Consider the following 25,471-nt stretch of genomic DNA (forward strand, 5'->3'; position numbering starts at 1 on the left):
CTTTCAAATACCAGACAAAATTCATAACAAAATGAAATCCTGCCAGTGCTTTGAGTTTCAGCTAACCAAAAAAATTTAACAATAAGCATGTGCTTAAGTCTATTGCTGTGTGGTAAAGATGTTTGAAAAGAATGGATAGGAGTGACGTATATGTGGCATGAACACTTTCATGAAGACAAATCAGAAGACTTTTGTACTTACTGCAGAGTATCTATGTGAGTGAAACTGCTTATCAAGAAAACATGGTGAAGGATTTGAAATAATGAAGAGCTTAAATAAGATCAAATCTAAAAAATTTTACCATATGACATACAATAGAAGCTATTAAAATGTCATTGTAAAAAAAAAAAAAAAAAAGTGATTTTACTCTCCAGCACTGCAGAGACATGAATCTTTAAATATTTTATATTCTTCCTGCATGTTAAATAACCATCTGCAAAGAATTTTAAACTCTGAAACTTAAGTTAATAACTGGACAATGACCTTCTAACCTCCTCCTCTAGAAAGTAGCGCATAACTTCGATATAGACTGGAGGATTGATGTGTAGACCTTTTTCGGGACCACCTCATGGAGATGAAAATAAGAATCAGCTCTAATAAAATATCAGAGATATACCAACATATAAGTACAATCACATTTAGACTTCTGTCAGTCCTGGGTTGTTTCTTATTACCAGCTTGAGCTATGATGTCAGGGAAGTTAGAAATATTAATTTATCTAAAAATATCTTTTTAATTATCTGCTGAAATGATGATTGGTTTTAGGACTATAATAGAGACAATACATATTTAAAAGGCCTAGATTCCAGCAGATTATTATCCTACAGGACTGGAAAAATATGAATATATTTCTCTAGTAGGCTGTATTTTCTCTGTTAGCAGCGTCATTTTCTCTATGCTAAATGGGAGAATTAAGAGTTTAACTGCATGTCTCTGTGGTTGTAGTCTGGAGGAGTGGCATAGTTAAACAATTTCTAAATGAAAAACAAATACACGATCAGTTTTGAAAAATTATAACGGCATCACCAAGAGATGAGAAAATAAATTTTGTGCCAATTTCTATGGAAGCAATGAAAATGAATAACAACATGAGGGCAGAAGTAAACAATTTCAAAGAGTAATAGCTTTTCACCAATCCCTATTTGGAAGTATTTATCTATGAAGAGCAATCAAGCATTTTATGAATGTCTATAAAAATGCAGATGAATATAGCTGTATGAAAAAAAATGATGCCTTGTAGTTCAACTACTACTCCAAGGTAGCTACTGTACAATATACAACTGCTTAAAGCAAGCGTCTCCTTAGCATACCTTAAACAAATAAGGTAAGTTGCATCTAGTTTATCATTTAGGTTAATTCAGCATAAATTTCATCTACAAAAATTATAGAAAACTTCAATGGTAAGAGTAGCAAAGCAGATCCTCTGGGCAGATTGGGAACCTTTGGGAAAGCTGGGACAAGCCTGTGTCAAGAACCACATGAGAATAGTGCACATGACCTCAGGATTTCTCTGTGTTTTCTGATCAGTTGTACAAGATAGGAGAGAACTAGCACAAACTGAGAAACATGCAAAGGCTGTTTTACATCCAGTGGCTCCTTCTGAAAGTCTGAGAGAAAATCTACAGTTTGCCCAAATAGTGCAAGCTATGTAAACTCCTGCTGGGTGTCTGTGTAGAAATGTGTTGTTTAGCCTACTAGAAAGTTAAAGACACTACAGGATCCTTTCTACTAGTTACCAGAACAAAACATGATCAAAAATGAAATACACACTAAAAGCAAATAATTCAATGGCACCCTACCGTCACAATTAGGAGGGAAATGAGATGAATGACAGGAGAAACATGGAAAGAGTATGTAGGCTCATTTGACAAAAACTACTAGCTTAGTTTAATTATTTAGCTGTTCCTAATTCTTCTGGCCAAGAGAGGAAATTCCAGCAATACAAGAGTATTTTCCATGTTCATACATCTCTTTAGTAACCACTATGTGTTGAAAAATTTTTGTGTGGATCTTTTCGATTGGATTTGGAGACAAAATTTTTTGCACTGTTCCTCTTAATAACATGGTACGGATGAAATTGCCAGCACTGTAGATCAGTAATGGATCTGCAGCTTGCAGGTTGAATTTAGAGCTAGTTGGGTATGAAGCAAGCTAATCTCAGATTACAGTATTGTGTCTTACTAATAAATAACAAGCTAATTACTTTTGAAACACAGGTCATTAGCTTTTTTAAACTTCTGGATTAATCTGAATAGTTGGAGATCAGGAATTTCGGACTATCTTTGTATAGGAACGTGGAACCTGCTAGTAGTTCCCTGTTCTCCTGGGTGTGTCTACATACAGAGATGATTTTAACTCTGCAATGAAATGTTCTTCCAAATTCTGGACGCTTCCATACTGTTAGTGTATGAGTGGAAAAAGCTTGAAACTCTTTGAGATGCCATTATAATCAAAGAAGATGCGGCCAGGTTATCCAGTTGAGTCCATAAGATATTTTGTTTGATCTACTGAGGGGAGTCTACAGTATATATAGACAACTTATTCTTCCTGGGATTTCTTTTCTTTAATCTAGCATGGAGAGATCCAAATAGTAGTTAAATGCTTAACAAACAAACCAAGCAGGATAGCAACATTAAATTCTGTCAGGCTGCATGCATCCTTACCTGATGCATCAAAATACTTCTGCCAAAAGCCAACACAGCAGCTCAGTGTTCTAGTCCTGGATATACTGAAATGTGAAAAATCCATAGTTTCACTAATCACGTATGTGCTTTTGAGATTTAGCTATGCCAGTCCTTCACACATGTTCAGAGGAGTCTCAACACACATGACCAGATCTCAACCAATCTCAAAAATGCTGTAATGAACATATTTTTTCCTCATGCTGTATAGCACTTGCATAAGAAATGGAAAGCTGCAAATCTTCCTCATCTTATCAAAGTAGAATTCTGCATTTCAGAAAGCACCACAGTGTGCAGTATGAATCAAGCTATTACGGAGTTAAAACATCTCTTAATTCTCTCTTCATCTTCACCTCTCTCTTTCCATCCTCATTTCCATTGCTCTCTTCTGCATTGAAGTTGGAGAAGTACATTGATGGCAGCCCTCTTGCCTGGAAATACTCTATTCCCTGTTAAATTGAGGAAATTTATTAGATAGACAGAAACAGAACAATTTTATCCTTTATAGATCAATATCAAAACTTTAAAATCCACACAGATATCTAAAGGCAGCTAGTGCAAAGAAAAAACTTTGTGTTTTTTTCTATTCCCACCGAGAAATCAGTTCAGTAATGAAGCCACAGATTTTTACGCAGGTTTCGGTTTATAAGCTCTTAACTTCACAAACCTGTGGGGGAGGATATAAGTCTGAAATATAATTGTACCTTCAAGAACAGCTAGTTGCTCTGGCACTTATGTCAGTGTTCTCGGACTGGCATTGAACAAGACAATCACTCCAACTTTGAGAGCATAATGCTGATGCCTTTCAAATCCCATTTACTTACATTACTGCAATATATAGAGATTTTACTGAGGCATCAAGCCATGAACTTTTATCTCTACAGAAACTATACTTCACACATAGGAATAAAAAACTTAAAGAGGAAAGGAAGAGTAAGGAAATATTAAAGGGAGAATGACAAAAAGGAAGAGAACATCCTAAAGATAAATGTAAAACCACTGACTTACATATATTGAATGTCTTTAGATACATGGTGCACAGCCTACGGTTCCCAGACAGGATTCTTTCTGGAAGGACCTTTGGTTTTTTTGACAGATGCACAAATGGAATTATCTGATGGGCATTTTTTACTATAAGAGACTGAAGGCTTCAATTCCTTACGGTAGTATTCCAATCAGTAACGTAAAATTATGAAACCAATATCATGTAGATGTTTATTTTGATTTATCTGTAAACCAGTAATCTGGATTGTCAGGAACTATATTCTATTTTATGAAGACCTAAAAATGTAATTCCGTCAGTTGAAATATATATATATATATATTTTGCTCAGGGCTCCTTGACTCCTTGTAATTCATAGAATTGTTTTCTTTTGTTTGTTTGTTTGTTTTCCTCTTTCCAAGTATCATGAGGAAATGAAGAAGAAAGCGTACTTTTGAGAAGCTAGATCTCCAAATTCCACCATTAAAAAAAATGAAAAAATGAGTTTTTAAAATAATTACATTAATGAGTTCCCTGGGGGCAGTGTAAAACTTCAGTATAAAACCTCAGATATCTGTTCATATATCTGGAAGTTAGAGCTTATTACACTAACTTTTTTGTTAATTCCTTTGAGAGATATTAAAAATTGAAAAAAAAAATGCTTTAATGTCAGAGAATAAAGTTAACTCATAACTGGGTATTAGCTGTGTGATTCATGAAATGTTATGCTACCACAGTCAGATTTTGTCTTTTTCCTTTTCCTTTTATAAATACTATCAAGATTTTCCAGTGCTGGCAGTCTTTCACCTTTATCTAACATTAAGTACGTTTCTGAAAGGAAGGACCTGAAAGTTAATATGGCTTTCTCAAGAACACAACATATTCTCAGCCAGGAAAAACCACAGGTGTTAATAATAAAGCAACTAAATTACTGTCTTGTATCCCTGTGGAGAAGCCAGTAGCAATCTGGGAAACAAATGATCTAGCAGGAGATAATTCAGATTCTTACATGTGAGATAAAACTGCAAAATAGTTGGGTCCTACATTAATCAGAAAACATTTTATATGTTACACTGTGAAACAAACATTGAAAATGCTTTACCAGCAGTGACTGGGGAGACAAAGCTTACCCTTTTTAATTTACTTTCTTAAGGTTAAGGTTAGAAGAAAATTCATGACAAGTAATTAAAGGTAGTGCTTTTCAGTATTTGTCCAGTGAGTTCTTTTTTTCTTTAAAAGAGAAATGAGAAAAGGTAAATACAAAGAGTGGTATTGTTAGAGGTGATACCCTCAGATCTGCAAGGAAACATTTTTACTAGCCAGTATAAACATTTAACATTACATTTAACGCGCTCCTGAAAACACGAGTTTCCAGGAAACTGCCAAACTTCTTGCATTTGTGTGAAATGTCACGTTTTATTAAATACTTATTATCTGTTTCGATTGTGGTGAAAGTTTCCTTTCCTCAACACAATTCCTTTTCAGTCTCTGAAATTTCCTGTGTAAAATAAACAGTTTTCAGGTGAGTTAATCCATAAAAAGTATTTAGGCTTAATATTCCCAGTCTACTACAATGTAATAATGGCAAAGCTTAAAAACAAGAGTCAAGGAGAGTTTTTAAAAATCCTTCTGAGTTTGTTCAGGTCATAAATGGCAGTAGAAATGCAAGAATCTTGGCTTGGCAATTTCTTTTCTAATACTACATTGGCTTTCTAATCCAAGCTTCTTTCTATGTAAGATAATCCCTCTAAGGGCCCAGACATACTGGGAGCAATGTATTCTAATGTGGCTGAGTTCAGCAGAAGCACCCACATCAACTTTCTTTCACAAACACAACCAGCAAAACGGTAGATGCTGCAACCCATGCATCATAACAGCCAGTTGCTAAAGCATCTTTAGATGGAAAGAGGGACTGGAGTTTCATTATGAAAGTGTATTAATGTTACTGAAGACCTCCCATACACAACTCCCTGCTCTCGGAAGCTTAAAATAACTTTAGAACAATATGAATAAATAAAAATACAAAGTTTTTTTCCCCGTCTCCATAAAACTCGCAGCATTGTTAACCATTCTGAAAAGCATTTATTGCTTTATCTTCTTCTTTTAAGCAAGAAACTAAGCAAAAATGAAACCATTCCACTTTTCTCCATTGTCTAACACTTCATACCACCAGAAAGCTGTAGACTCAGTTCTCTATCTTATCATCTTGTTTTGGTATATAGAAGGGAAACTGTTTCAGAGTCCAATAAGGCTGACACACTAAAGTCTTGAAGGGTGATGGTGAATGGAAAATGTGATGTGCTGATTGTATTTATCTCTCTTGCAGGATCTTTCTCTTCTGTTTGTGATGAGTACGTATATGTTTTCCATTAGCAGATAATTACTGATAGCATCAACATCTCCGTGCTTCAGAAACTGAGGCATAGATACATCTGATGTTTGCAAATCCTGATACTGAAAAGGAAAATTGGGAATTATTCAAATTTCATGCTACGGTATTTAGTAATGGAAGGTGGCTGCTAAATTCATTGTCAGTAAATTAAACGTGTGAAGGGTGAGCGGGGAAGCTAAGAATGATAAAAGCAGACAATATTTTCACTTATTTTTCTTTCTTTTGCTTTTTCAGATTTCAATTCCATTTTCTACTTTATATGGGATGGTTGTGTTCCATTTGAATGTTTGTGAAAATGTAAGAGAGAAAATCTTTTCAGATCTCTCAAAGTTGTCATTTTAATGGTGTCCAAAGCTCATGGGTAGCCTCTACTGGAATAAAGTTGTATATGTTGTTGGGGGAAACCAAGATAAGTCTGTGTTCTAACAGACCTGTTACTGTCATCAAGTCTACCTTCCACCTAAATTGGAAATTAGAAAGATTTTATTCATTTATTTATTTGGTGGGATGGAAGGAGACTGCTAAGTTAGCAAGTATAAGACCAGGAAGTTTAAAATTGTTAACACTATGCTTAAATTATAATGCTTATGCTTCCAAAAGAGTTTGAAGAGAAGAGAAAAAGAAGGAAAGAAAGAGAGGGGGAGGCAAGGCAAGTGTAAAGTGTATTATGGATGATGGAGATCTGACAAATCATTTTGAAATTACCAGACTCAACTGCTGAAGAATGCAGCAAGTTCAATTTCACCTCTGTGTCAGAAGTCTGTACAGTGTATTATGGGAAAACAACGTCTTAAGTTTTTAATCTTTCCATTTTCTCTTCTGTGATGAAAATGGAAAAAGTGTTTAACTTTTCAAATATTGTTAAGTATGCAGTCATATTGTTCATTATAGATATGTGAAATTTGACTCTGGGAGCTAGAAAGACAAGGTTAAATGATTAATATTTGATATATCTTAAGAGAAGCTTTTTCTCAGTGCAAGGGGTCGATGTCAGACTGGCAAATGGAAGAGGTCTTCTGAGGATGATTTGCCAGAGCAGGTCAGCAGGTGATAAATAATTTCCAAAATGCTGCCTTCCGGCAAAATTTCCACTAGCCATAATTTCAGTTCATCCCTATACCTACTGCCCATTACCTGTCTCAGAGTAATGCTATTGTCATTGATTATAAACAATAATGTTTGGGGTATTTTTACTGCTGGTTATTGCAGTATTTCTTTTGATCATCACTGCAACAACCCTAATGTTTTCTAATACTGACTGTTACAACCTTATTCAGTTGACAGCCTGACCCAGCTGTTGTTTTATTACTAGTAGCAGTTGAGATATGAGAGGTACATAGTTCCCAATGGCAACAGTAAACAGAAAGCAAACAGACGTGTCTCTGAAATCCTCAAAAGAAACACATTTCTAAGCAAGGAAACCGTATGACCTCTGTGGGGCCTTCAATGAGTAAGTATTCCTTTGATCCTTTAACTAGACTATCTGTTTTTATAGTTGGCAGGATAGGTTCACTTAAAAAGACATCAAAGATTTATCTTTCCCTAAGATGATATATTGGTTTTGTGGCTACTTCATCATAACAGGCCATACCACAAAATCTTGCACTGTCTTGTACGGCAGAATATCGTAACAAAAGGAATTATGTTATATATCCTAGCATAAATATATTGTCTGCACTTCTTTATCTAGAAGTTCTTTTATCAGTAAAGACATTCGGGTGATAAACTGTAATATTTTGTGGCAAAAACCATAGCAAATTATTGCAGCAGTTTGCCCTTTGCAGAAAGAAGTGCTTCAGGCACAGGTTCCTTCTAAACTCTCCACATCCTTTTACCTACACTGCATCATTTGAAACAGTTGCTGTGAGAATACTGTATGTTCTGCAAACTGCTTCTAGGTGAGATTCTGATTCTGGAGAAGCTACAATAAGACATTATCACTTTGGTTTAATGTAGAGCTTAAGCCAAGTGTGTGCTTTTATGTGTCTTCATAGAAAAGACTGAATCAACGGTGAACACAGGGAAACTGTGTTGAGGTCTAGTGCTCTTTCTGACTTATTTCAGAAGCATGGGTAAAACCAAATGTGCATCTCTCACAAGGGCCCTTAAAACTCTGTCTTATGGGCCTCTAAATGGTAAATGTAATGTAAAACTCTAAATACTGTTACCTGCTGCTGGCTGTGGAAGAGCCCTTACTGCAATATTTGGCTTTGACAGAAGAAGTTGCTCTTCTGTCACCTCTCACAGAGTAACTACCAGCAGTCTTTCTCCTTAGCTCTTCTGACATCTCTAGACCTACTTGGTATCCTGTAGCTAATCTCATCTCAGGACAGAGATCAGAGAAGGTTAATTCCAGGAAAGGAAATGCTCTCTGGGAGCTGCTCACTGAAAATCTCTGAATGCTCACACTCAGTTCATGCATGGCACCTAAAATGCCAGAGTGTGCAAACAGCCAGAGCAACACCAGAAAAGTACCAAGAAAAAAGAGTTATGAGTACTTGGAGTTGAAAAGTAAGTCTTGTTCCACTGCTACCAGTGGAAAAAACCTTCTATTTTTAAATAGAAGGAAGAAAGAAACCATCTGTGAGTTGCCCTGTAATTCATGTCACCTCTGATGCCGAGATCCAAGACAAGTAATTTTCTGTTTAGATTTCCTTCCCTGTATTATGAAATTACCTATTGGAAGTATTTGGGAAATACCATAACATGCCCATAACTACTTTTGGATAAAAGCTTGTCACTTAATTTTGTTCTCTGCTGTAGTTTAAGGAGAGATTTCTGGAAGGATCTCCCGTGGCTGGCAATGTGAGAATTTACAAGAAAAGGCATGTGGCAAGCAGGCTGTTGTGTTGAAAAACTTTTCTATTCATTGAATCACAGAATCATAGAAAGGCTTAGGTTGGAGAGGACCTTAAAGATCACCTAGTTCCAACCCCCCTGCCACGATCAGGCTGCCCAGAGCCCCATCCAACCTGGCCTTGAGCACCTCCAGGGATGGGGCACCCACAGCTTCTCTGGGCAGCCTGTGCCAGTACCTCACAGCCCTCTGATTAAAAATTTCTTCCTAACATCTAACCTAGATTTCCCCTTTTTTTATTTTAAAGCCATTCCCCCTTGTCCCAGTCAGTCTCTCTCCTTGTAAAGCTCCCCTCAAGTACCTGAAAGCCACAATGAGGTTTCCCCAGAATCTTCTCCAAGCTAAACATGCCCAACTCCCTCAGCTTTTTCATAGAAGAGGTGCTCCAGTCTTCTGATCATCCTCATGGCCCTATTGTTAAGAGGACATTCTTCGAGTATATTTTCCTGCTATTTCTCTATTCATCTATTTTCTTTATCTATCTTCATGCTTTTATCTCAGTGTTCATATTTGCCATTTATTCATTAGGCACACTACAGAACAAACCTAATCTATCACTTATTAGATGTACATTTTATGAAGGATAGATATTTGCCACCTTTCTAGACTCCTATAAGCACAGGAATCTGTGCCTTACCTGACTGAGCACATGTTTACAAAACAGAAACTTTTGCTTAAACTTTCTGCAGGCTATAGACCTAACTAAACTAACATGTGCATTTCTTGATCTAGTTAATCCTTCGGCACACAAGAGAGTCACTGTAGAATTAATGCAAAAGGAGTTTACTTTTTGAGCAGTGAGAATGAAAATAAACACTTTTCCTTTCTCTAGTTTACAGTGTGCTATATCATAAAATTTTGTGAGTTTTTTTCCTTTTGAATAATGACCTTTGAAGCCAGAAGGTTTCTTTAATGCATTTATTTACTTTCAATTTAATTTCACAGTAATATTGAAGAACACTGATAACATAATTGATATTACAGTGTGTGTACTAACTGGAGCCTTAAGATCAAAGTTCAAAGGATAGTTTGGTATTTTAATATAACTTGGCATTTTAAATTGTCTCACAGAACTAACAAGTGAATCTGTACACAAAAGTAATTAAAGTGATTCTCAAGAATCAGGAGGCTTTTTATCTTTCGTATCTTGTTTTTGGTTGCAATTTGAATTTGTTTTTCTGTCTTAAGGAATATCTGTTCTTGCATCGAGAAACTGTCAAGGAACTTCCTGTAATAGTGGCTGGCATTAAAAAATAAAAACTTAAAACAACAAAAACATTTAAAAAAAGGAACATTTAAGGAAGTTTTGGAAATAAGCTATTAAAAACCACATTGCACTCCTTTCAGATTGGGAACACAGATTTTTCCTTTGATTCATTTTATTCTTTATATCTGTACAGATACAGACTTGGATTTAAATTTACCTATTTATATTTATGTTGTAAGAGTTCCATGCTATTGCAAAAAAGAAATATTTTGCAAGATTCTGTTCTACCTGTATTCCATCTTTATTTAGCTTGAATTTGATGCAGTTTTTCTCCTTGGTTGGCTTCTCAAGCAATGTTCAATTATTCTACAGAGAAAGGGATTGTACTGTAGGAAGTCTTGCACCAGTGAGTTAGCTACTGTGAATGTAAAACACATGCAGAATGTAAAAGAGACCACAAGTCCTAGCTAATTTTCAGCCGATAATTTTCAGTGTCTTTTTTCACTTCCTGTTTTATGAAACATAGAAAAATTTATCTAGTTGTATGAAATATTGTACATATAAGATAAATATATGAGACACTGAGAAAAAGAGTATGTATTTTTGTTAAAGGAATACATTTGTTTACTATCTGTACCTTCAATATAATTTCCACAGCTTTGGCAAATATCATATTTTCACATATAGTAACTGTTTTTTTGTTCACTACTTCAATTAAGTGAATCCAAAACTATTACATGAGCATCAATTTTGTTCACCAATTAAATGCCTTTCACAGTATTTTCCCCACAGCTTCATTCTATTTACCAAGTGCTGATGTGCTTTCTATGCATCTAAAGGGTGAACATCTGTTTGTATGAGGGAGTTCCATTAGACCATAATAATCTCCAGTTAATTGCACAGCAAATATTTATTTCTCACACATCAAATTAATGAAACAGTGAGAGAATAATCACATCAGCTTGGCAAACAACATCTATAGAGCTATCTAAGTCTTCCAAGACGTTCTTGGCAGAAATCCTGTATTTAGAAGAATTGTGTACCTTCGAGAATACTATCATCATTTAATTACCAGCTGATAGTGTTGTTTTGGCTTTGTTTTCTGTTGGCTTGTTGTTTACATGGAAGGAATTAAAAATTAAAAATAAAAATAAAAATAAAAATGAACTGAATATTCTAATATGCCATGTCCACAACATTGTAACTGAACAGTTATTATTTTCAAGTTACTGCAAAACTCATTTAATGTTAAATAAGATTTGGTCACTTCAGTCACTCTACAACAATGCCTGTAACATTCTTAACAGCAGAGCAGACACTTTTCATGTGAATACGGCAAAATTTTTTTCCTATCCCACACATATTTTGGTATTCTCCTCTCACCAGGCTGTGCTAATATTCTCTATGCTGTACAGTGAGTAAAAGCAATCACACTATATGCAAGTGACAAAGGTCAATGATGCATAGCAGAATAAAGTTTTTTTGAGGAGAGGAAGTGGAAATCCAAACTGACTATTCTCGTTTATGTCTTTGCTATAAAATTCATACCATTCTTCTTAATTCAAATTCTGAGAGACTCATAAATATTTATTTTGTTTGAATAAGGTTTTCTTTTTAGACTATATTCTTTTTCTGAAGCTCATCCAAAAGTAGATGCATGGCATTTGTGTCAAATATAAGGGCTCTTAGGCTGTGCATAGAAATTCAATTTTAATAACTAGAAACAGTGTTCATTTTTCTTTATGTTAATTGAATTGGATGCCAACTACCTGGACTTACAAACCCTACTTTTTATGAAACTGAGATGAAAAGATTGGCACATTCTTTGTTTCCTTTTTTTTTTTTACCTTGAAACAATTCAAATCACAATTAATGTTGTTCTGAAAGTACTGCCTCCTATGTTATTATGTTGGCCCAGGACATCAGAGGCAGATGCTGATGGTATGGTAGTAGAGGTTGAACCTTCTGTCCAATATCCCATTACATTTTGTTGCTGTGTGACAGATGGCAGCAGAGGGATAGTCTTACAAAATGGCGTCTGACATGGAAGTGTGGATGAAGCAAAGGTATTGAATTTTATTACTCTGTGCAGAAAAAAAGCACCTTTTGACATTCATCAATGCATGCTGAATGCTTATGGAGACCAAACAGTGGATATGAGCACAGCAAAGCGGTGGGCAGTGCATTTCAGCAGTTGTGACAGCAATGTAAAAGACGAACCATGTTCCAGATGGCCATACAGATGTTTTTGAGCACAACATTCAGGCTCTTGTTCATCTCTGGCAAGAAAAAATAGTGTTATTGTGATCTTTGCATCTGTTGTAGCTTCCACTGAAATAAACAGGAGGCATTACTTTCAGAGTGACCTACATATATGCCACTATCCAAGCAGTATTCACTTTTCGTGTGAACTGTGTTCATGAATGTGGAAAATTTGTCTTAATTTCTCCCTGGCTGTACAGAAAAATGTCATAGCTTAAACTAAAAGAGCTGTTTATCACAAGTTAAGAAAGTAACCCGAAGAAGAGCAAAGTTTGTAAGATCCACGGGTGCAAACTGTACTTCTGAAATTTTGATGGTTTTGATGTCTTTTGAAAATTGATCAGTTACAACCTTAAAGTCTTGTGATTTGGAAGGATTTAGATTAGTTAGTACTTCAGTTCTCTGTTTCATGTACGAGACAGATTAGAAAAGAGGACTAGCCACAATATATTATTTTAGTCAAACTTAAATCAAAAGGTCTGATTTCTTACTCTTGCACCAAGTCTTTGTTGTCTTGCCCTCAGGAACAAATGTTCCTTATTTAAATCCAAAACATTTTTGTATTCTAACAAATTCATGCGCAGAATTGATGAAATAAACGATGTAAAAAGTGATCTTAAAAATAAAATCTTCCTATATTCTTAAATATGTACATGCAGATATATATCTTAGTTATCTTACTGTTAAAATGCTGTTACATTCCAGAGATGTAATGTGAAGCACTGCATCTGAAAACCCTTGTTCCTTGAATTCTTCTTGACTATGTTGTTAGTCATCAAATATCCTTATGTTTTGGAAACAATGAATACTGTTGCAGAAAAAAAAAAAAAACCCTCAATAAAGGTATACCAAATATCATTTCATAAATTTCTTTTTAAAAAAATCTGAAACATTTCAAATTAATGCTATATTTTGCAACTTTACTTTTGAATTGTTGGCAAAAATACACAATCCAGACAATACAACAACAAATTATCTCCTAAAATAATTTGGTTTCTTTTTTTTTTCTTTCTTTCTTTTTTTTTTTTGTATATGTATTACTGCAGAATAGGACAGAGAAGTATGGTATGAAATTTTCATTTAATTTCTCTAGAAGATGCCATACTGCATTGTTCTTACCAAGGATTAAAGTGACCATCCCAAACTCTTACAGCATAAAACCTTAAAATATTGCATAGTTAAGGAACATTGCTGTAGCATTAAAAGTTTGGTAACATTCAGAAAATGCCTGGCTAAAGAAAAAAGTCTTCTTGCTTCTCTTCCTCTTTCCTGTTCCCATGCATTACCTATGCTGTCTGTTGTTGTGGAGACATCTTTGTGAGAGTTGATGACCTGGTCTAAATCCTATACACAAAGAAAAAGCAAGCAGACAACAATAATAACAGCAAGTGCATGAAATAAAAACAGTGATTTGCCAAATCAATTTAAAGTGAATTTGAATATCATTATTGTAAGAAGTTGTTCATAGGGATAATAAAACATAATAGACTAATACAGAACTAATATACTAATATAGAACCGCTGTTTGCTTGATATATGCTAGAAATCATTACACTGTGATCTTGAATGCAGAAAATTCTAAACTGGTTGACTATTGCAACCATATTGCAGTATTAGAGTGTTTGTTAAGTGTATGAACGTGGAAGATCAGAGAAACAGGAGGAGAGAGGGAGAGAGATATGAGCATGTTTCCAGTGAGAAAGAGATGGAGAGGTTGTGCCCAGAAAATGATTTCTGTCTCCAGTTCTGACTACAACAGACTCATCTTCCGGCCTACGTTTTTGAAGCTGACTGTAAAGACAGGGATTTTCTTTTTTCCACTGAAAGCCCTAACTAGGTCTCTGAGCAGTGAGGAAAACATGCACAGAAAGAAACAGTGGACAGGAGGCAGTGGACTTGTGAGTGGCTTCAATCAGAAAAGAATTTCCACCAGGCAGATTTTGTTGCAGTCCTGTTACACCTCAAAATGAGATATTTGAGTGGTATTTTTCAAACCACTTTACTGGGATAGAACTTTCCTTCCTTTTTTGTGGATGGAAGAGCATCTAATTTACCTGAACACATCAGTCCTACCACCTAAATATACCAATAGAAATCTCATGAATTATTTTGCAAAATCCTTTCTTCTTCAGATCTTTTAGTTTGAAGTGCTCCTTAGCAACCGCCAATCAGAAGAGCTAAATCTTTCATTATATGATCTTACTCTTTCACAGAACAACAACAACAACAAATTAAATCTCCCAAGTTTTATCTAAAAACTTTATCAAGCTTCACGTCATTATTAAACTAAATATAATGCCCGACAATACTATCTCAGTCACTGAAAGGTTTTTTTATCACTTTGTTTCACTAAAGATGTCACTAGGATTTTAACATCCGAATTCAATACATAACAGAATACTGAAAATCTACCAGTTATAGTTATGTTTCAGCCATTCTTGGTCACACAGTGCCTTAAATGCAGATCTCTTACAGCTAGACTTAGCTTCTTATCACAGTTTAGTACCCAAAGTCCAATAAAGTCTTAAGCAGCACACTTGAATGGATTTCATTTTTTTTTTTAAGTGACATGCAGAAAAATAGTTACTATTCTCATTTCCTACAGATACACAAAATCTGAAATGAAACTTCTACCTACTCTGAGGCACAGGATATATTATTTTCTGTTATTAGATTGATACTGAATGCAAACTTATCCATTCACCTATAAAGTTTACACTGTATAGAATGACACTATTTTTGTCTGTTTTTGGCTGCTGATAAAGCTGTGGGGTTTCTCTCTGAGTTACCCTGTAAAAATGTTTCGTCTGCTTTCAGTCAGATTGAGATCTCATTATAATTTCAGTCAATTTTTATAAAATTATAGCTATAGTATTTAGGAAATTGTAAAGATCCTTTGTAAATTAACATTAAAGAAATCCTTAACCTAATGAAGGTTGTGTTAATTCTTCTGAAGCTTGGTATTTTCATCCTCTCTATCTCTCTGTCTCTCTTTCCCTCCTGTTGTTTAAGGATCATCATTTTTTTTTCTTGTGAGGTGTGCTGGATCAGTGGATGTTAAGAATGAGCTGGTGTAAGAGTACTGTGAACAGCTATAACCTATAGACCTCCATAGTTTATGAACTGAAGTAATTTTAGCGAACTGGAGATGCTTCATAGCTTTTCAGTCATCAAGGTTTTAATAGTTTTTTTTCTGCGATTATCAAATATACCAGTACTAAAAACCATCTTGTGACTTTTATAGCTAAATATACATAACCAGCTAGATACATGTACCTGTATCTGTAGATATAGTTGAATCTGTATGTACATATAGCTTAGATATACCCAAGATGTAAGGGATAAAAAAAGAGGGACACAGACAAAAAAAACCCCAACAACATCAAATTGAATCCCTAGAAATATTTTAGTAAATATGGCGTTTGCTCCTAATTCATCTACAATTCTGAGATCTAACAGGAAACAGCTCTTTTTCATGAAAGTCATTGTGGGATATCATTAATCTTTATATTAATCTTTACCTATGTAAAGAAAACTTATGTTTTGTAGTCGAAGTTCTTCTGGAAATCAAAAACACTCCATTAATAACACAGTCATTGTTGTAGATTTCCCTGTACTCTTTCCCTTGCTGTCATTGACATTATCCTTTCTCTGTGTGTGTGTAATTGCGTGATGGGATCATGATGATGAAGACCAGGAGAAAAGCAAGCCTTCCTTAGAAGGCAATCTGTCTTCAAAGAAATCTCTGTAAACTAACCTGTATTACACTTAAAATTGATCTTAACCACTTAATTACTAAATTCTACCTAACTGAAAATAGTGTTAGCAATTATAAGCTTTTAAACTAAATGTGTTAAAGAATTGCTGTCTTCAGCACTTGTGGATACAAACAAACAAAAAAAAACCAATAAAAAACACACACTCACAAAAAAGAAACCCACAGAAAAATCCACAACAACCAAAAAACCGCCTTGCAGCCATAGATGAAGTATATGTGTGTGTTGCAAGAAGTACTTTACAGCAGGAAAAACAACTCATAAAATGATGCATCTTAAGATAAGCATCACATCAACCATTTTGTCTTTTCCTGTTACACCTAAAGCTCTTCCTGCTAGCTTGTGTTCTCACACTTGCATCCACATACGTAACAATTATTTTTTACATAGTCAAAATATCAGTTCATTGCATTAATTCTGTTGAGTTAACAGTAAACAGCTCTGACAGATTCAAATATGTCAGTGTGACAGGGAGAAAATAAGAAACTCCTTGTGTTTAAAGGATAGAGGCTGCTGGATTACACAGCCGTAAGAAATTAAATAGATTGTAAAATAACTTACAAGTACGTTTTTTTCAAATAACATGTTCAACATACATTTCAAATAGAATTTTATTGGAACATCTTAATCAACGTTTAACACTGCTTATGAAATTTGGTGCCAAAATGTACTTCTGAATTCAGAAACGGTGTTTATCACGCACAGTTCTTGCTGGTAAGCTAATAGCCTACCCATAAGAACTCTGTATTATTTGACAAATAACATGATTGTAAGACATCTAACAATCTGTTAAGCACAGTATTAGAGATGATTCCAGAATAGCTGTCCTTTCTCTGGGTAACTATATATAAATTTGATAGGACTTACCTTACTATTCATTTACTATATGTAGAAATCTTTTCTTATCCTCTTTCATTCATTTTAGTAGTTTCTGCAATGATACTTTTTATCAGGATTTCTTCTGTCACAATTGTTAAGATGATCATCAGGGATATCATAACAGGTTTAACATTGCTTTCTTGTTAGACTTCAGAAAAAAATGCTTGTATGTACTCCTTAATTTTAAATGAGTATCATGCTCAAAGTCAAGATTTCTTTTTTTTGTATAAGATAGAAGATGCAGCCTCTAAGAAGGATGGTAATTTGAGTAAGAAAGTAACATACTAGATATGTGCTGTGCTGTTGCCAGTGTGATATTATATTTAAATACTGATTTGGTATTTCACTAAGGAAGAATACTGCATGAAATATCTAAATTCTCACTACAGTACAAGGGGGGAGCTAAGTGACCCAGCAAGCAGCATGCTGAGAAAGACATGCCTGGAACCATCCGACCAGTATGGAGCTTTATGATCCAGCCTGTGTCAGAAATCAGAGGTCTTTCCAATCTAGTATTACTCTTCCCATATCTGCTCCTCCGTTCACAGAAATAATTGTTTCCGTCCAAGAAGTACTTAGAATTGTTTCTGGAAAATGAAGTAGAACTGAACTGAGCACAATATATGCTTTCTAAGCCTAAGTTCATTATTTTTTATAACAATTTTTAGTGGGTAGAGTACTTATACAAGGGAAGAATGACGTGGCTGTAAGTACTCCTCTCTTCCCACACCTGCATCACAGTTTTAGACGAGTCCAGTTCATTGAATTTGAAGTCATTCTTCCACTAAAAATTATGTGCTAAATTATCTGTTTGAAAAATTGCAGTTCCCTATTCAAAACAGATCTAAAAGTGGCTATTGCACAATCTCACATTGATTACAGCACACACAACGTGCTTTGATGAGATTTTTATATATATGTATATTTATGGGATTGTTTCACTACGAACTTAGAACAAAAACATGAAGATGTATGATATAAATTTAAAATAATTTGTTGGAGCTTTTTATATGACAACCATATCTGTCATTCAGCAGCAACTGCTTCATTTCTGACATTAGAAGTCATAGGTGTCTGAGAGGACTTACTCAGCTCACAGCAGGCTTTCTTTCTTGTTTCTAAGGGTCTGAACTATGTTGGAAACTCAGAAGTTGCCACTGACCTCTCCTTTCCACTCTTGAAATCCTTAGACTGGTAATGTGACATGCAAGGAAGCTGTGCCAATATGATCTACCACTGGGAAAAGCATGTGTTGACCAAGAAGGTTGAGATCTGTATGCCTACTTTCAGTGGGGAAATAGCAAAAGTACAGATAGATCTTGTGTTTACCCAGCAGTCCAGCCACATCCATAACTTCTTTTTATTCTATTCAGTTTCCCCTATATTCTGAAAGCTAGTTTCAACTTCATATCTTGTTATGGAGTGTAATTTTTCCTCTTTTCACATCAGTCGTGTTGCTGTTGGGCATGAAGAGCAAGGGTTAGTCTTTGTGAAGACATATAAAAAGTACTATTTTCTTGGAAAGAAACACTCTGTTCTTTGCATCATTTGCCCTTCCTCAAGGTTAAAGGTGTTGTTTCAATCACAAATTCTTCATAACAAAACTCAGACATAGTTTAGTCTCTGGAGAAGGAAAGAGTGGTATATTTCCTTTTTAATGCTGATTATGAACAACTTAAAATAATAATAGACCAATCACCATTAAGGACAGAAAGAGCTCTCTAAGCAACTCAAATTGTGTGTTTCGATTTGTTTCCTAGCTACCTTTATTTATTGATTATCTGTTAATACATACACATGTAATGTGTCTTTAAATACTTGTATGATGCTATATTTTACATTGAAATATTAGAGTTCAAGAAGCAGCACACAATTTAGTTCATGGACACTGATCCTGGCACAAGATTTTACACTGACTCTTGTTGTACTGATGCATTCCAGGAATCAGTGACTGGCAGCCAAAGAAAATAAAAAGGAAATAGCACTTTTCTGTACCTCACCCATTTAGGAATACAGAAGTGCTAAGCACTAATTAGCATTTGCACGTAAAGTATTAGAATGGTGCACAGTTTCTTCCCTTTGTATATTGATTCAGTGCCCCATGCCCATGCATGAAAGCAGTTCCTTTAAATCAAAAATAAAACAAAAATCAGGATGTGAAGATTTGAATTTACAAAACTGTGCTACTGATGAAACTGAAACAAGGAGGTCCTAATTTACTTCTACTCAGTTGCTTTGACTCTGTAGCACATACAAAAGTAAAGAGCTATTATTTACTTCTTCCCTCTTAAACCAGCAGGCTGAGATATACAAAATGACATTCACAAAATAAGGTATAAGATATAAGAAAGAAAATGTCAAAATAAGTTGTTTTTGCTTCCTCTTTTCCTTTTTTTATTCAGTTCTTGGTCGTGCTTCATCTTTGCCTTGACTCTAGTGAGGTGCCCAGTGCTGAGGCTGCCCCATGCCCCCTGCTGCCTGCTCCTGATGTGATGGTGGGAAGACATATGCTCCCCTGAGCCGCTATGGTCAGTTCTAACAGTCTGGATGTGCCCTGACAAAAGCTAAAAGCTGTTTAGAAGCTGAAAATTTGTCTGGGAAAAACTGCGCTCGCTTCACCCTTTGAAATCCTTTCGGTCTTCAAAGAGTCGTCGTGCAAGGTGATGTCTAAGGACATTTACATAGTTGCTTTTATACCATGCAGGCATCTCCAAGAGAAGACGTTGACAGGTATCATCCAAATGCATCCAGGTCCTCAACAGGTATTTCCAGATCTTTTATAGAGCTTGAAAAGGAATTAAAAGGTTTATCTGTATTTTACTGAGTTGCTTTATGCCTCCAGGTAAAGGCAGTAAGGCCCTGTTAGATTCTGACGCACTAATTATGCTGCTATTGAGACTCTGTTTACTGTTGGATAATGGTGTTCCAGGAAGAAAAGACCATGAGATAGTCTGTTCTGCTTGTAAAATAGATTAAGTATAACATAACTGTTACTTCTACTGCCAGTCTTTGAAATCTTGTTCTTGAGGAGCAATGTGGTGGTTAAAAATTATTCCAGAGAAGTAGCATGTAGGTCCTAGTGTGCTGAATCTCAGGAGCTTTGTTCTGCCATTTGATTTGTGCTAGGAAAGAATTTTAAAATATTTATGCTTGTGGCACTGAGGAAACACTGAATGTAAAAGAGAAAGGAATTGTTAAGGTATTGGCAGTGGAGACTGAGGGTTGTTTGTTGTTTTTGTTTTTGTTTTCAGTGAATCTGTAGAGTGCAAAAAGAGTAAATTGATGGTAATGCAAGTGAGACATAAATCTGATAAACAGAAGTGGTCTTCTTCCACTGGATCAATCTCTTTCAATTTCAGCTTCCTTTCAGTCAGAGCTATAAAAGCTAGAAAGCATCACTGTGATATGTGAATTCAAGACAAAAGAGAGTTAGAAGGGAAGCATTCTTCTTTGCTTCTTTGCTTTATTTTTTGTCACTATCCTAACTAATCTACATTGTGGAATCACTCGCAATTATTTTCAAATGTAAGGTTTCCTTCTGTTCAGGAGAGGAAACATGATCACAAAACTATGAGAATCATAAATGCTAATAATGCAATAGTCTCACACCAGAAATTAATCTGAATTCTTGAAGTTGTATTTAATAATTAACAATTGTAAACTAGTTGCCAATGAAAATTACTGAAGAAATATCTTACTCATTTTATTCTTTACTAAGAAATGGCAATGTCTAAATTTTGGAAACATGCATTTTGTATTTAACAAAATTTACTAAGCTATTGTATTTTTTTCCTTTTTTTTCTGTTAAATAAACAGAAAGAGTTGCTTGGAATAAAACCAAAATATCTCAATCTTACAGTGTGACAAAGTTTTATAGTTTACTTTAATAAAAATTTTAAATCAACTAATAGTTGATCACCACTCAAACTGAAATAGCGATGGGATTGATATAATGCCCTGTACTAGCTAATGCAAAATATCAGTTTGAAGGATCAGACTGATAAGGAAGGAAAAAAAATCTGCTAAGATACACGTACATATTTGTCATTAGCAGTGAAGAAAAAGAAAGTGCAGATAAAAAACTGAATTTAATGAGATTTTTGGCATATACATTCATTTTTGGCACTCATTTCAGTGTGAACAATTTTTTTTAAGTACTGTCATGTCATTGCTAAATCTCTTATTGCGAGATGTTTTTTTCAGGGCCAGCACTCCAAAGCCTGGGGATATTAAAGCAGATGTTCATAATAAGAATGAAGAGAGGGTGTGAATACTGTTTATAAGGTTATTTTTACGACTTTTTGGCATCTGGATCTGAACTTGTATAGAGTCAGAATTGGGCAGTGAAAAGAGCTAGGTCTCTTATTACTACTTACTTTAATTTCATTAATCCACATTGGTGCTCTGGATGAGATCCATATGAGTTTACTTTGACAGGTAGTTTAGGTTCCTTTACCCTCTTCTTCATCCATTTTGCTTTTGTCTAATTCTTAAAGGAAAACAGAATGAAGAATAAGAAAGGATCACATTAACTTCCTGAGTTTTGCCTGCTGCAATTGATATAAAAAAAGGACGCTGCTGAGTGAAGGTGGGTAGTTACAACTGAATTCTTGTTGCCAGCATTTCCAACCGGAAAAATTTGCACAGAAGAAAACTCTGATCCTACCATCTTTTACTCATGGCATCCATAAAGAGATGCAAATTTCTATGAAAGATTTAGATAAAGAAATGAGAGAAAGAATTACGCACAAACTAACTTGGAATACAGCAAAGAAGTAATTTATGCTCAGATGACTTGTACTCTTTCAGACCAGGTAGCAGCCTAGGTCTTGGTTTTTGTGTATTATGCGACAAGCAGTAATTATTAGAAAGAGCTGGTTGAATTCCTCTGTCAAATAGCTCCTGAGGGAAGATCCTTCAAAGCTGCTCAATTAAAAAACACCTTCAGGAACAGGCCTCTGAACACACCTTTGTCTTCCAGTTCTAAGGCTGTCCTTGGATCTGATGACCAGCCTTAACTCAAAAGACTTCTATAACTTCAGACAGATTCAGTCTTTCAACTTAAATCATTTTCTCTATTCAAGAGGTGGTCTGTCCATTCTTTTTAACTAAAAATAAGATCTGCTTTACTTCACTGTAGATGGAAAAGTTTCTTTAGATCACACACACTTACTAAGATAGTAAATAATTTCTATCATCAACAAGGGGGATTTATTTCTGTGCTTGGCTGGAATGTGCCCTCCTCAAGATCAACACACTGCATCCATCTGAACATATATATATATATATACACATATAAAACATGAACTTCTAAATTGGGTAGATCTTGCTAAACATTGTCTGTTTGACTCAGACTAAATGTGAAGGTGGGATGGCAATGTGTTTAAAGTGAGACACAGCCTCTCGGTCTTAAACAAACCACAACAGTAAGATACATACCCTCACTTCCTGGAGAAGTTATATTAATGTATTAGAGAGTATGTAAATATAAGCAGGTGGTATGAAAAGACAAGAAGAACAGAGTCTTTACAGGCATGAGTCTTAGCGTGGTGCTCCTCTGAACCCCTCTGTGCTCTGTCTCTCCAAAGGACCTAAATCAGTCATTAGTCATATTGGAGGTATATGACCCTTGTATAACTTTGGCCACAGGATACCTCATGTGGACACCTCATGTATTTGTATTGGATTTTTTTTGCCTCTGCCTATCACATTTCTTTGTTTCTAAACTGGTTTGCCATGTGTAATTCTTGGTTGCTTTTTTTTTTCTTTTATTCCCCCAGTATTTTTAACCAGGTATTAGCTTAGGTGGTGGGAAATCCAGTATGGCCACATGTTCTTCCTTGTTTGAATTAGCTACATACTTTGTAGTTGTAGTTACATGGTTCATTTTTTCACATTTTTATTTTCCTGTGCAGTTTTTGTTTCTTAGCCTATATTTGTTGCTTTGCTTTGTCCTAGTCAACAAGTGCTATGTGGTCTATTTCCTTGGTGGGAAATAGACTTTTCAATACTTGTTTCCCACACATGCTATAGATGTGAAGACTTATGGGCTTTCCCTGGAAAGAAACTGAGCTAGAACCATAAGAATCATTAAGAGTCCAGGTCTGAAGGGGAGAATGGGAATGTAAAAAGTATGAAGAAAACAACTTAAATAAATTTCTCTGTTAGATTTAATAGGGGTTTCTTCTGGCATGTGCCCATTCCTTGATCTGTGCAAGTAGTTTTCTTGGAGCTGAAGAAAATTTACTGAGTCAAAAGAGAGAACCTATGAGAAAAAACAACGTGAGAAGTTTGAAGACATCTTATTAGAAATAAGGAGACCTGGGAAAATAAATGCTTTTTTTTTTTTTTTTTTTTTTTTTTCCAAAAAATGTGTACAAACTTGGAGATACGTGCACCCACTGTGTGAAGAACGGGGAGTGAGTTTTTTTTTTTTTTTTTTTTTTTTTTAAGATTTTGAGTTTGGAAGAAAGGAAAGTAGCAATTTTTTCACCATCCTTGGTTAGGGAAAAGGTTGATTCAAGAAAGAAAAAAAGTTTTATGTTTTCTTTTTCTTAATTTTCTGCCTTTTCTCCTGTAAAAATTATAAGGAAATAGCATATCACTGCAAATGGCAGAATGAAAGTAATGTCTTTTTCTTTTCTGTATCTAGGAAGCCTACTTACTACTGGCTATGAAATCTGTTTAGATAGGTAAGGGCTAGAATAGCTAATTTTCTAGCCATACAGGAAGAATTCTTGCTTTTGTGGGTGAGCTGATACTACAGGCTGGAGTTTTGTGTGAGTCTTGAACCAGGATATGCTGCTGCCATTGCCCAGCATACTAAAACAATATAGGAAGTCACAGTTCTGACTTCAAACCTGATGAAATGGATCATTATTACCTTAACACAGTCTATTCAAAATGCTAGCATCAGACTCCCCCTTAGAGTCTCCCAGTACTCAACCAACCAGAAGAGCAATATATTTTGATGTTATGTGAGCTCAGGGCCTAGTCAAAGGTGCACGTGATCTTGGGTTGTGCAGGAACTGTGGCATAGTAAGAGTGACAATGTTTATATTGTGCTATCCATTCTGAAGATTTTACACAAGACTCACAGAGGATGGCATCTCCTGGGGAAAGGAGGTCTCAGCCTATTCATGTCTTTCCAGATCTTTGAGCTGTGGAAAGCAGTCTTTGCAAGCTTAACTGTATTGAGGGTTTATTATATTCATAAATCTACAGAATAAACCATTTGTATGAAAGCATTAGCTTTCTTTACTACTTTTTGTATTGCAACACTAGTTTTGTGAGAAACAGATGAATTGTGAGCATAACTTGTGCTAGAAAGTGCTGTAGACATAGAGAATTATCAGGAGATATGCTAAGTGTGCTTACAAATTTATTGTCCCCAGAGCCAGAACCTATTGTGGGCCAGTCTATTAAGATGCTAAAAATTGCTCATTAATTTGTTGTTGTGTTCCTCATGTCATCAAGTTTTTTGCTACAAGAAAAACTTTGTTTCTTTGCAGTTAGAATGTCCAGTTCTACTAGGGAAGTGCTCTGTTCATATTTTCTTGCACACATAAGAAAATCCTCTGTCAAATCTGCTACAACAGCGCTTTTTATTCTATGAAGCATGCTGGTTTGCAATATGGGATGTTAAAATAAAAAAAAAAATTAAAAAGCAGAATGACAAAGAAATGCTCTAACCAGTAGTGGGCTTTTGCCACTGATTACAACATGGAAAGATTGGTTTCTGGCTGTATAACTCTGAAATCTGACTTACATATTAATGCAGCTGTAAGTCAGGATTTCTGACTGCAGGAATCAGAGAGCTAGATGTACTCATGAATGATCAGTCACATTCTCTAATTGGCATTCGTTGCTATCCATCTTTTTTTTGATAAAATTATTTCCTTCTTCACTTCATTATGTTTTGATTATACTTGTCTTTGTAGCTGAGGATTGCTGCAGTAATTGAATACAAAATTATTATAGTGATGTATAGCATTTATGATATTTTCCTTCCATTTCTCATCAGTTCAGTGTGGTGCAAAGGTAAAAAAAATTCTCAGGTACTTTGTGGACTGTGTTGACAGAAACTACTTGTAACTGACCAACTCCTTATGTCTATACTGTTCAAGGTTACAATAAGCGTTAAAGCAAATATCACCTGAAAAAGTATTAAAATTAAAGGAAATCAGTATGAAGAAACTGATTTTTAACATATTTTGGAAACTGAGTAATTTAGAAGAAGATTTATTGTAGGACAAGTTGTAGCTGCATAGGAATTAAGGGGTGTATTTACAGATTGCTTAGATGTATCATGCAAAACTTTTTTCAGTAAGACTCTTATATGCACATTTTAATGTTATGTCTGTTAAAATATATTTCACAATATACTGATAATATATTGATAATGCTCCAGGATGTTAATGCAGAGAACAAAAATG

General features: G+C 35.1%; 1 protein-coding gene across 2 annotated transcripts in view; it reads left to right on the top strand.

Annotated features, from left to right (window-relative positions):
* Positions 1-21,624, top strand: part of PNPLA4 (patatin like phospholipase domain containing 4) — a 57,428-nt gene extending 35,804 nt beyond the window's left edge. Inside the window, exons 10-12 of one of the 2 annotated variants that reach the window (XR_002442943.1) lie at positions 19,439-19,564; positions 19,741-19,798; positions 21,533-21,624. Coding sequence is in view for 1 of the 2 variants with exons in the window: in XM_021410936.1 (XP_021266611.1) it covers positions 19,439-19,555 (117 nt within the window). In the remaining variant the exon portion in view is untranslated. Of the gene's footprint in view, positions 1-19,438; positions 20,786-21,532 lie in introns of those variants that run through there. The other variant, XM_021410936.1, reaches the window with a different exon arrangement.

The sequence above is a fragment of the Numida meleagris genome, chromosome 1 (assembly GCF_002078875.1).
Source record: "Numida meleagris isolate 19003 breed g44 Domestic line chromosome 1, NumMel1.0, whole genome shotgun sequence".
Lineage (NCBI taxonomy): Eukaryota > Metazoa > Chordata > Aves > Galliformes > Numididae > Numida > Numida meleagris.